At 31.6% G+C, this 13,432-nt stretch overlaps 1 protein-coding gene across 2 annotated transcripts; it reads left to right on the forward strand.

Annotated features, from left to right (window-relative positions):
• The first annotated feature begins 5,001 nt into the window (after positions 1-5,001).
• LOC132734786 (uncharacterized) lies at positions 5,002-7,220 on the forward strand. 2 transcript variants are annotated; one of them, XM_060721636.1, is made up of 2 exons: positions 5,008-5,377; positions 5,510-7,220. In XM_060721636.1, the coding sequence occupies exon 2, from the start codon at positions 5,584-5,586 to the stop codon at positions 6,226-6,228; it is 645 nt and encodes a 214-aa protein (XP_060577619.1). In that variant the 5' UTR covers positions 5,008-5,377; positions 5,510-5,583; the 3' UTR covers positions 6,229-7,220. The 2 variants fall into 2 exon arrangements, with proteins under 2 accessions (XP_060577618.1, XP_060577619.1); XM_060721635.1 differs by having other exon boundaries at positions 5,002-7,220.
• Positions 7,221-13,432: the final 6,212 nt, after the last annotated feature.

Below are 13,432 nucleotides of genomic sequence, written 5' to 3' on the forward strand. Positions count from 1 at the left end.
TTTCGGACTAGATACATGTAGTCTACTTCGGACCATTTTATAGACATGTCGGACAAGATTTTTGGACGCTTGGGCCCATATTAAAATACTCAGTCGTGATATATTATCTATCATTTATTTTGGCTAAATAATGACAACTAAGATATAAGAAGTGGGGCCAAAAAAAAAATTTTTTTTGATCCTAGCACGGACTTTAATTGACATTGTAATTTAAATCCGTGATCCTAGCAAAGACAAATGTTGTTTTTATAAGTTGATTTTAGAAAGAAAAAAAAACCTAATACAATACAATACAATACAATAAAACACAATAAAATACAATGCAATACAATACAATACAATACAATACACAATATACAGTACAGTGCAATACAATAAATACAATTCCTGAATATATTAAGATAAGATAAGATAAGATAAGATAAGATAAGATAAGATAAGATAAGATAAGATAAGATAAGATAAGATAATCTTTATTTAAAGTCGGTTTCATAAAAACATATAAACATTAGCTATATAAGCTATTTTCCGACATAACTTATTATCCTATAACAATTCAAACAAACAATCTGTATAAAAGAAAATATATAAAAGTTTTAAGATCAATGTACATTTATGAAAGACTCTGTAAAACAGTTAAGATTTATCAGCACATATAAATATGGGTAAGAAAGCATTAAATGATTAAAAGCAAATATACATTACAATCAAACATCACATAAAATTACATCATACAAGAATTCTATTTATGTACACAACCCTAAAATCAGAAAAAGGATTAGAATTTTTTTTAAAAATTTAAATTTTTAAAATAAATTAAAGTAAATGATTCAATTTTATTTTATTTAAATATAGTTGACCTAATTTCCAGTATGATGCTTGAGCATATATCAGTAGCAGCATCTGATATGTACTCAGTCATGAAAATATGGGTGTAACTAAAACATGTACAAGTATCATAATAACAAAACTTAAATTGTGGCTTCTAATGAAATTATCCATTAACAATACCTTTTTTATCTCCTGCTCGTGTGTTTCCTCATGTACCATAATATTTAAGTTCACAAACCTATTGTGATTTACAGAAAAAAAGATTAGTTTCTACATGTCCATGTCTGACTGACTGAACGAGATCATTAACAAATCCACTAGCTGCGTTTCGCATGATCTGCGCGGACGAAAGTCATGTTGATTGTCTACAGAAATAGCATAAGCACCCATGTCTCAAGGGTGACCACTACGTGCATTTTGCAGAAGTATCACAATTGATCGAAAATCAAAGCTTGATAACTTAAGTGAGTTTATTGAAAGGTTTAGTTATCTGTATGTTTTGGTAATTTCATTAAGTGTATTAAATTGATATATTTTGGCACGCATCGAATACAATGTACAGTGTTATGATACATGTATGTAGTATCATATGCCATGGTTATTATATTGAGTTATAATATAAGGATCGGTTTCCGTGAGATCGTCGAATTAATTTATGAAATTTCGATCAAAACTTCGAGTTTATTTATGGGTTTCGATAAAAAAAACATTGAATTAATTGATTGCGTCTGGTAAAACATTGAGTTTATAGATTAAATTCAATGTAAAAAATGATTTTTTTTAAATTTCAAAACATCTTATTTATCTTTAGGCTTTAATAAAAGATAGGTTAAAGAAACTATTTAATTGTATTTTGCAATTAAAAATGCCAAAAACAAGTTTCTTCCATTATCTTAATTGCAAATTACGGCTGTTGTTTTATATATATAAATCCAAAAACTTATGAATCAAATCAATGTTGTACAGGGTTGCATTTCATATAAATTCTTAAAACTGAAACCAGTCTTTAGACCATAACTGAGACAATTCTACGTTTGAAAAAAAATGTCCCAACTTATAGATCCTTTGTTAAGACTGGGACATCAAACATATCTTTTAAGTCCACTTAAAATAAGCTCAAGCACAGAATTCTGACTATCAATGCAAATGAACATTAAGACAATGCGGTTTATTGCGTGCCATTGTAAATTTCTTAACTTTTCTCAGGAGAATGAATTTTAAAAAAATAATAAAATGTTTATATTGAAACCGTTTTTCTTGGTCTTACGTCTTAGGACTTCTGAAACACTTAGGACTGTTAATGAAACAAAGCCCAGACTTTTCTTTTATAAGATTTTTCTTTGACATTCTATCTGTAGACAATTTATGACGAGACAACTTGTGACGTCAAAGAAACATCAATAAAAGTTCGGAATGTTAGACATCTCTAGGAAGTTGTTTCTCTCTCCGTTTAGCTGTCTCTCTGTCTCTCATATTTCTAGAATAAGAATAAAGTATGCACTTTTACTTAGTATGAAGTACTCCAAAGGGATTCAGAGTAACCTTTAATACATGAAATTAAAAGAGAGAATTTGTTGGCGATGATATGATAGATCAAAGCTGTTAATTTCACTTCAATCACTTGTGATATTTATCGTTTATATTTTATAAACGATGAAAGACAAGAATTTACTTTACTTGGTTATATTAATATCGGTATATTCCTAAGTTTTCATACTGGTTTTGAATAACAACATTTCCATACTGTGGAATTTTCCATATTGTTTGCTTGGTGTTGTTAGTTTTTTTTTGTTTTTTTTTGGGGGGGGGTTGATTTTTTGTTGTTGTTCTTCTTCTTCCCCGATTTTTTTCTAATTACAAAATACATGAAGTAACAGACGTTAAAATAGTGTTGCGCCAAATGTATACGCACGAGCTCTGTTCATTATACGATTAATTTTAACATTTTGTCCAAATTTGTTCACAATAAAGAAATCAAACCATGTATGTTGCATAAATCTAACATAGACAAAACATGATAAATTAGCTTGCTATCTAAACTAGTGTAACTTAGAAGCAGTCTCGGAAATTATTCAATTGGGCATATTCTATGACTAGGTATCTAAAATAATCGATTTAATTATTTTAATATTATTTACATGTATATGATTTTCTATGATACATATATTTAGAATTTACTGGTATACACTGTGAGAACTTAAGCAACGATTTTTTCCCTCATATCCAGAATTTATTATTTATCACGCATTACTATTCCTCGATTCAATGAATAAGTTCAATTTCTCGTTACGGTAATTAGTCACGTGAACGGAATGTCTCACGAAACACAAGCATGTACATGTATACATTCTGTGAATTAAAAATATATGTAAAACCTGTAAAACCCAATAATGTGCAAAATCTTTCCTCACAGCTATTGATTTAAAACCAATTTATACATTGTAGTTTGAACAGTCTACCAACATGGAACTGTAACGTTCAGCTTTCGTACAAAATTAAAAGACTCAACCTAAATGATATGCATGTGCTAATAACTGGTTATATTTCTGACTATACATACACATGTATATCTATAGGTGCACGACCATGATTTGCCAAGGATGAAACTTAAATAAATTTAAATAAAATGAATTTGAAAAAAAAAACAGTGGCGTTTCACAAACTTGTCCGTATCAGTACATTATACTGTCTATTCAAAGTTTAAAAGGATTTTTTAATCAAGATATAAATAATATGTGAACCGACTTTACTCTGTGTCTTGTGGTCGCTACAAAAAGAAAGCAACACAAAAATGCGAATACAAGAAGGGACGTGACTTTGCATTTGCATGTTCGAGCAAAAAAAGGCGAAAAGACGAATAAAACAGGCAAAAATACTAATCAAAGAATGTATCACATTTTAGCTTCTTATTTGTTGTGTCTTGGTATTTATTTCTTTTTTTTTTCTTTTCACATTTCAAATGGTGTTTTTTATTATTTGCTTTTTTTGCCACACATGCCATATTATATCATGCCACAGCACGCAGTCCAATTAAAGAAGAAAGTTGCATGATAATTAAATTTGCAATGGTTTAAATAACATTATTTAACTTATAAAATTGTTATAGCATTTTGGTTTTGTTATTAAATATTGCATTGCAGTATTGATATGAGCATGTGCATGTTAAACAGGAGCGCGAAAATGCAACAATGCAAAAAAGCGAAAATGCAACAATGCAAAGCAACGACAAAATTTAACAATGTAACATTGCTGTGTCTCAAAAAGTAAAGATACCACAAATTTAATGGAAAAAAACAGAAATAATTTGTATTTCGTCTAGTCGCCTTTCTCTTATTTTTGCCAAGGCGAAAACACGAACACGAAACTTAAAATTCGACTTTTTTTGGCATAAAAACCAAAAAATAAAACAAAAAAATGAGCTACTTCGGATGCGCAGACTGGCCTGGCTCTATACTGGTGGCAAACGTTAATCAATTTTGGGTAAATATTATTAAATACAAATATACCTATAATACAATGTCTATTTAGTATCATAATATACATTTTGAATCAGAAAAAAAAAACTACAGCTCTGATTTCAGTTTGGAACATCCATAAAATGAATCAATAATAAATGAAATTGAATAGCGAGAAAACTTTTTTCATGAATATTTTATGAGAATGGACTAAACATGAATACATAAAATCAAGTCCAGTTTGTTAAATGTATGCTTATATTGATTTGAATTTGTTTGATTGTTTTCAAAAGCATTTATGCAAATTTATGCGTATTGTTTACAGAAAACTATTATGAAAGGATGGATTACCGAGTGCCATTCTAGATTTGGATTAGAAATGTTTGACATAAATTGCTTCGGTGCTCAACGCCACGAAAAGAACCGAAGCGTCTGCTAGGTTATGCTTTTAATGAAATTGCAATTTCAATGAGCGCATCTCTAATAAAAGCCAATTGTTATGCATTGTATTCTCAATTAATTTAAGTGCATACTCGTATATATACATTTTCATATATTGTAACTTGCTACATGTTATAGTATATTGAAAATACCATGGGACTAAAATATAATCAAGAATCAGTTAGGCGGACAGAAAAAAAACATACATCTATATACAAATCTTTACAGCATACAACGTTTCCATGTTCCGAAATAGCTAGGTAACTTGTAATTTGGAGTTTTATTGGTTATCGACTTGGTACGGTACACTCAAATAGAGCATTGTCTTTACTCATATAGGTTTTTATTATTGTCAACTTCCTGCCTCAGCCTCTGTTCCAATACCGGATAGTGTGTCAATTGTTCTGTTGGATCGTTCCGTGACGGAGATAAATCTTTTGTTATTTCTATGTAAGCAGATCAATGGTGGACTAATTGCAAAATAAATAACAATTTTGTTCAATTACTCGTGTGGACCATCTAATTATACCAGCGATAGTGTTTAATTACTTTTTTGCATGGAAACGTCATTAAATATTCAATTTTCTGTATTGCCATGTGGAATCGATGAGCTAATAGACTACAGTTACTGTTAATAAAGTCATTTTGCAGTGAGTATATCAGACGAGAGTTTTATCATAATTTCTTTCTCGATATTAAAATATTTTATCTGGAATTTTGGATGTATTTATGCAATGCTGGACTCGGATTATCTAATGGGAAAGTTCATATTAATTTTACAGATTGCGAAAAACGGACGTTACCCAACGGAACTAACGCTACGTCACTGACGTTGAAAGATGACGCGAATGGGGCAATGCAATATACAGTGGCGGTTGTGTTTGTTTACAGTATTGCAGTGCTCGGTGTTTTCGGACTTGGATTATATAATCGGAGGAAACACCGTCGGGATCACGTGGACAATGAAACAAGAGCGTTCCTTAAGAATTACGAGGACGTTAAACGAATTTGTGAGCAGAAGTCACGCTTAGGTGCTATACAAGCTTTGTTACATCAACTTCACAACGAACCAATAGCTAATTGCACAGAATCGTCATTAAATAATCTTGCCCTTTTGCCAATTTCTATTTCGAACGTTAACGACGTCGAGAGTGATTCCCAATATCCGCTGCTTGACGGCAACGGAGTTTTTGGCGATATGTCAGCAGACGTAGCTCTGACGTCGGATAAAGGAAAGAGTTCTCCAGCGCGCGCGAAAATGACGTTGCTTGGAAGTTCACGAAGGTCGTACAAGGAATGCGAGAGGTGCTTGGCTAGGCGGGGTGTTGTAACAACTTTAGACAAATGTATGTGCAGATTTTACGACTTTGAAACCGATGATTATAGCCTGTTTACGGAAACTGTCGATTTGTCAAATGTAGGTAGTGAAACAAACGTACAAGAACCGCGAATCGATTCTGAAAATTGTGAACATAGATTTAATGATGTATCATTTATGTAAATTCTTTTCATTTTCTATAAGCGTTTCTTCAATGCTTTTAGCGGAGTCCATTAAAGTACAATAAGACATGGATCAATGTATAGAGATATAGAAACATCTGCCATAGCATCAATAATAAACGTTTGTGAACTGTGAATAAATTCGAACATTTAGATTCAACATTATACGACACATAATATTTTTACATATACATGTACTTTTCGGATCAGGTTTCGTTGTCATATAAATAAATTGTCGACAGTTTACTTTTATAGCATTAGCACTATATGAAAACAACATGAAATTTTGCAGATGAGAATACATGCTGTATTTGGAAACATCGACTGGAGATAACAGACCAGTGAAATATTAGTCGAAGAGAAAATGTTAATATTTTATTAACGCAATAAAAGTATTTAAAATGTTTAGGCTAATGGAAACTGCTCAATAATTTAGCGTCTAAATTGACAGTGCAGAGAATTGGATTTATACAATCATCGTAAATAGCGCGAATACTAATTGGAAACACAGATAAAAATCAAAACTTGAGTATTTTCATCATATATATATACGATCTGTTCTTAATGTCACAACGATTACATGTAAATTATTTTTATATTTATCAGGTAAAACAGAATATACAGTGAATGACTGTTCAGAAATTATTACTTTTTCCCCGAAACATGTGACAATATTACGACCGACAGATGACTGAATAACTCACCAAGTACGAATCCCAGCTACCAGATCAGCAAGCCTGTGCTTATACCAAAATAGGGAGAGTCCAGAATACATATATTCGTATACTCTCACTAAATTGAATACTGTTCAATTTTGGAGTTTTAATGATGAAATCCGATCAATTTTCAATATTCCAAGTTCATGGCAACGCGATAAATATCTCGCGCTTACGGCAAAAGGCAAATTAGATGTTTTACTGCAAGAATCAATTTAATTACGAGTACACCATTATTTAACCATCTTAATTGATCTAATTAACAGTATATTTTATCAGTTAATTGAAAATAAATGGTGCAAATAGAATTCAGCTTGTTGCAATTTCAAATGACTTAAACGTAAAGGATAAGGGCCCCTCATATTTTCACAGCTTTGTAGGATGCTATAGGGAGAATGCTTTCATGGGGTGTTATTAAAGACATGAACATTGAACTTTTACCCTTAAAGCATAATAGTGTACAACTTAAGATACCACCACATTTTCATTACGTACATTTTATACATTTTATCTGGCTTTGATAGTAAAAAAAGAATTCTGGTACGTACAAAGATAGGACTTTGGCTGTTACCCTGTTAAATTTGCGTAATAAACATGCCTTGTTTTGAAAATGAAGGCAACTAGTACTGTCTGCCCAGGAACCATGCGGTGGCTGAACTGTTCAGACTACGCGGCGGATGTTCAGACCGGCTATACTGCATGGTGGCAACGGTTAAAGGTTAATTATTATCGGTATCAGCAGGTTGACAAAACCAAGCAGAAGGACACGTGTTCATGATGGATATTCGGGGAAAGTTTTAAATGTACCAGTGGGAATATTGCTATAGCAAAACACACAAAAAAATTACCCAGATTGCTCGTCAAATGTTACGTGTAATGTCATTGAAACACTCTGGGCAATCGTTTATTTTGACTCAAACCACACATGCCATTTGTACATTATTCTATCTTTTGTAATTAGTAGATTCGAGTTTATTATTCATTTATTTTAAAGCATTTACGCATGCTTCAAATGCACGATTTGCAGATAGGAAAATGACATTGCTCACAAGAAAAATAAAAAGTGCCAGTGAAATGTTTGTCAAATATCAAATCTTTTAAGCTGGCACTATTGTTTTGGATGCCATTTTTCTCAAAATCACATTTTTTGAAAAGCAGACATGACATATTCAGTTCATATTGCGAAACATACGTTTTACCAACGCGCCACCTTGCCTAGTATTCCAAGATTAAAATACCTTATTAAATAATTTATAGAATATTTGCACATACATTATATCACTGGCTTGGCGAGTGGTTAAATCGCCCACCGGACTAGTAATCTAAGGATCGCTATCCGCGTGGGTTCAAACTAAAGTTCATAGCATTTCTAGCATCTTTGACAGGTATTATTCTGATCTTCATTTAAAGAAACTCCACTGAGGTCAAAAGCCTAAAATACTTAAAATCTGATTTTTTACATGTATCAGCTGGGGCACTTTAAACAGAAAGATATGCAAAAGATAATTAAGAAATATACTCAGAAATAAATTGAAAATCTTATTTTTATTGCATTCTTAGTCCGATTTGAGTGAAAATCATTGCAACACTTTTCAATTTTGAGTCAATTTTCACTATTTGAATAATTATTCTGGAAAAAATGGAGTGGGCGAATGATCTGAAATAGTGCACAAAAGTTATTTGTCTAGACCTTCATCTAATGATTATTTATCTAGAAGAAACTATTTACAATCTTGTCATGTCAAAAAAACATCCGTGGGGTCCCTTAAAAATCCTCTTTTTCTCCTCTTTCGTCTTAGTGCGTTTACTTGCACTATATAGACCAAGTTTTTATAGTATTTGAAGCACCTTGACTTAAAGCCTCTGTAATGTCTGTAAGTTTTCCTCTCAAGGGAAGGCAAACACGTGTTGTTGTTGTTATTATTATTATTATTTATTTTCATTTATTTATTTATTTTATTTATTATCTTATATATGATTTATATTAATAATCGATTAAACCATGCATGAAAAAAGTATTACTGAATGTGAAACAATTTGTATTAAAATAGCATGATGTGAACAAACAAAAGTTAGTATTTTGACTACCATATATACAAAATACTGAATCACTATAACTTTATTTATGTCCAAATGTCAGAAGAAGTAGAACATGGTACAGAAGAAAAAAGAGAAGAAGAAGAATTCTTTATTTGAAAATCCACATATAAACAACAACAGTCTGGTTTAGGCTAATAAGCCCTTGGACCAGACACAAAATAAAACAACAACATCTTGAGCAGTACAATACATTAAACAATACAATGACGGACATTGAATAATAAAATTACCCACTTACAACATATTGTTACATACATATATTATCAGAACTGTATGATGTCAGTTACATTTTAATTTATATCAAAAACACAATACTGTATATTTTCATAAATGTTTGTCTCTTTGATTATTTGGCTTATTACCTTGTTCCGTGTGTGTTCTTGTTACTACAAATCAATGGTAATGAATGTCTACTTGTATCATTGTAATATGCTCATATATATATTTATAATGTTAAATGGAAAGGCTTTTGGGGGTATTAATAATAGCATTCTGGAGCTTAATGGACCTTTAAAGTTTGTTACAACAATATGTATATGTTATATGCAAAAACAAGAACAAAACAAAAAACTTTTCCGTTTTCCTATTGTATCTAAAACACACAAAGAAAGAAAGAAAGAAAGAAAGAAAGAAAGAAAGAAAGAAAGAAAGAAAGAAAAGAAAGAAAGAAAGAAAGAATAAGAAAGAAAGAAAGAAAGAAAGAAAAAAGAAAAAAAAAGAAAAAACAAAAGATTGAAAGAAACAACAACAAATAAAACCCGCAGTGTACGTTTCCATAAAGTTTGCTTGAAACCACCCCTTTCCACACTGGTCCGACGATTTTATCAAATGACATTTTACATATAGTTTGTTTGAAAGGGATTGATAACAAAAACAACAATGTTCCCTGAAAAATGAATGAGTGTGTAATTTGTCACCAATAATGCAAATGTAATCAAATGCAATGAATGAATAAATACGCTTAAATATTACAATAGTTCTGCCTTTGTAGCTGAACACAATAACAGAAGTTCATCAAGACCTGAAAGCAAACAAATATATCTCCCTCAAACATCTATTATTTACCCAAAGGACGTAGTAAGAGAAAAATCAATTTACTTTTGTAATTCCGCAAGAACTCGTGACCCTGCACTGTTTTAATTATTCCAGTACAACTCACAAATTCAGCTCATAGTAGCATTGTCTCCCGTTTTCAAATTAAATTATCACACCCAAGACTAACAAAGGCAGATAATGAAGATTACAGCGTTTCACAATTTATATGAAATTATAGTTGGCAAAACTGATTAAAATGGTATGAAAGGCAGGAAAACCAATTAATGCCGCTTCCAGCAGAGAATTTAATTAAGTAACTATTTTGGAACTAAACTTTCCCAATCTTTCTAACACTACTTTCTTTCTAAGGCTAGACAAATAAACTATTAAGTTAGAAACTGTAAGTCAGATTGACGTTAGCCCAAGTAGGGTGTTAAAAATGATCTAACAATCGGTATTGTACCAGCTGGGGGGATATTTGACTTATTTAAAAAAACATGTGTGCGTCTTTCTGGGTTAAATATTTCTAGGTTGAAGGGCAACATAGTTATAGCATTGCCGATATGTCAATGTCCGAATGAAACAAAGTTCAAGTTTTCCTTTACAGGCCCATTATGCTCCAGAAATGCTCTCATTTCTCAAAAAAAAAATTTTTATGACACATGATTTTATATTAAGCGCTGTTTTATTCATGTAACAAAAAAACCCCCATCTAACATGTTCCAAAACCATCATTTAAACGTTATAAAAGTCATTTTGACCTTTTAAAAGAAGCAGATATTTATTCATTTCTGGAGCATAATGTACCTTTAAAGGATATACTGCTATTACTGACGAATGTACTATATTAATTATAGAATGCGTAAAACAACTGTTATTTAACGCACAAAAATATAATAACTAAAACAAAATAAAATGTCTCAAAATATTTCTCTCCAAAATTTGGTTCCTTAATCATAAAAACATAGCAACATACAAACAATTCTCCACTGTAGTCGCCACAATATACCAATATACCATTTAATTTCGTGTTGTTTCTTTCTTAAGATTATTTTTGAGTCTCCATAGTGTTCTCACCAACGCAGAAAAAAATAACTACTATTTGATATAAGAGAATCTCATTTTGTTTAAAAGATTTTCATTTGATCTTACAGAATTTTCCAGTAAAAACTTCTCAAGCTCCCGACTTAATCCGTACATTAATTTATTTTCATAATTATCATGCAAATGAAGCACATAGTCGAAGATACCAAATCACCAAAGCTTAGTATTGATATATAACACCCCAGAATATTCTTTTGTCTTTATTATACAACACAAGTAACCAACTGTTATTACCAAAGCCAAGGCCAAAATGAAAAAGAAACAATAAAAGTACATATAATTAACGCTCAAGATTTAGATTTATATTTCCCTGTAAAATGTGATGAATCTAATTGCATAATTACATAAACGAAATCTTGAAATGCCTTTATGAATTTAAGAGGTAATGCGTCAAAAATGTCTTGATTTTAAGAAAAATAATAATGTCACAGCAATAACACGTATAATATCATTTTTTATTTTTCCAACGTTTCGGCAAATGTATGCCTTTTTCAAGGTAAATAAATAATAATAATATCAACGGACGTGACGTCGTAATTTTACAATTAACGTCACGCCCACTTTAGCGGAAAAACGAACAAATACGAACAATTCCAATTCATGATAAAAGAGATAAGTGCACCAAACAAAGCATCAAAATATAAAAACGACACAATAGATATCGGATTAATAAATACGAATATTTCCTATAGGGTTTATTATTTTTTTTTTTTTTTTTTTTTTTTTTTTTTGATTTTAAGAAGAAAGCGCATCATGCCTTTTTGAGGAATTAAATTTAGAATTAAAGACTGAAAGGGGGACAGAACGGCTATGTGAAAAGCACTATATGTTCTTTGTGAATAAAGAAAAGAAACGCATCAATGGTTTGTGTGAATTTAAGAAAGAAAAGAATCAAAAGTTTGTCAATTTAAGAATATGAATGTGTAGTATTAGCCTTGTACTTTTTGGATGGGAGGGCTTTTGTCCGTTTCCCAGTCTTTATGCAAAAAATATATCGAACAAAATGTTTGAGGTCTTACCATTGAAATGCGCCAAAAAGTTATTGCGAATAGGAAGATATTTACCCCTTCATACTCAAACTTTTGAGAATTGTATTAATTTGAAGGTTCTAGTTTACAGCAATATAAGGCATCAAGCTCTTAACGGAGGAATATGGCATTGAGATGTCCGGGGAGGCATTTTATTTTATTTTTGTTTTTTGATCAGCGATTTTCTTATTATATTATTATTTATTATTACAAAAGTATACCCTATAACAGATCATGTCAAGATTTGACCTCAAAGTGTGACCTTGACCTAGGAGGTAGGGGTCCGGTTTTACACATGACACGTCGCCTCATTATTTGGAACATCTGTGCTAAGTAATTTTAAAAAGCCCTTGAACGATGAAAAAGTTATGGACAGGACACAAAATATACCCTTTAACATACCATGTTAAGCTTTGACCTCTAAGTATGACCTTGACATTGGAGGTATGCGTTCGAGCGTTACACATGAAACATTGTCTCATTATTGTAAACATTTAAGCGAAGTATTTTGAAAATCCCTTTATTGATGAGAAAGTTATAGACCGGACACGACATATACCCTTTAACCGACAATGGTGACCTTGAATCTCCTCGCGTGACCTTGACCTTTGAGGTAGGGGTTTACATGATGCGCATGACACATCGTCTTATTATGACAAACATTTGTGCTAAGTTATTCCAAATTCCTTTCATAATTGGCTTAGTTATGGACCAGACCGACGGCCATACGGTCGGACGGAAATTTGCTGAAGTTTCCATCATTTAAATAGTTCTACAATATTTTAACTATTTATTTGCACTCCGATGTACGAGGCCAGGGGAATATTTTAATTAGTGGCAACAACTCAATTTAACCATGATTTGCAGGTGAAAGTACATAATATTCTGTTGGAATGATTATTGATTTTTACAACCAACAGTCAATTTTCGCACGATTTGCACGTGCAATCAAATTTGCGCAAGTCATTTAAATGCCCGTCAGAAATGAAAACATATCAAATTTAGTTTATGTATAGAAAATGCGCTTCCACATCGTACAATTGCCAAGTGGGTGTCATTGTTAAAGGAAGGTAGAACTAATGTTAAGGATGATCCCCGCGCTAAGCGGCTAATTTTCACTACCTATGAAAAAGAATTGTCAGCACTGTCAAAGCCGTAGTTGCTGAAGATGCAAGATATAACGTGAAAAAGATAAGTGACGTATCGCGAGCCTAAGGGTGTC

Source organism: Ruditapes philippinarum, unplaced genomic scaffold, assembly GCF_026571515.1.
Source record: "Ruditapes philippinarum isolate M1 unplaced genomic scaffold, ASM2657151v2 ctg748_1_1_1_1, whole genome shotgun sequence".
In the NCBI taxonomy this organism is placed as follows: Eukaryota; Metazoa; Mollusca; class Bivalvia; order Venerida; family Veneridae; genus Ruditapes; species Ruditapes philippinarum.

Excerpts from the sequence above, each read along its gene's own strand:
- LOC132734786 (XM_060721635.1), top strand. The coding sequence starts at position 5,449 with ATGTATTTATGCAATGCTGGACTCGGATTATCTAATGGGAAAGTTCAT.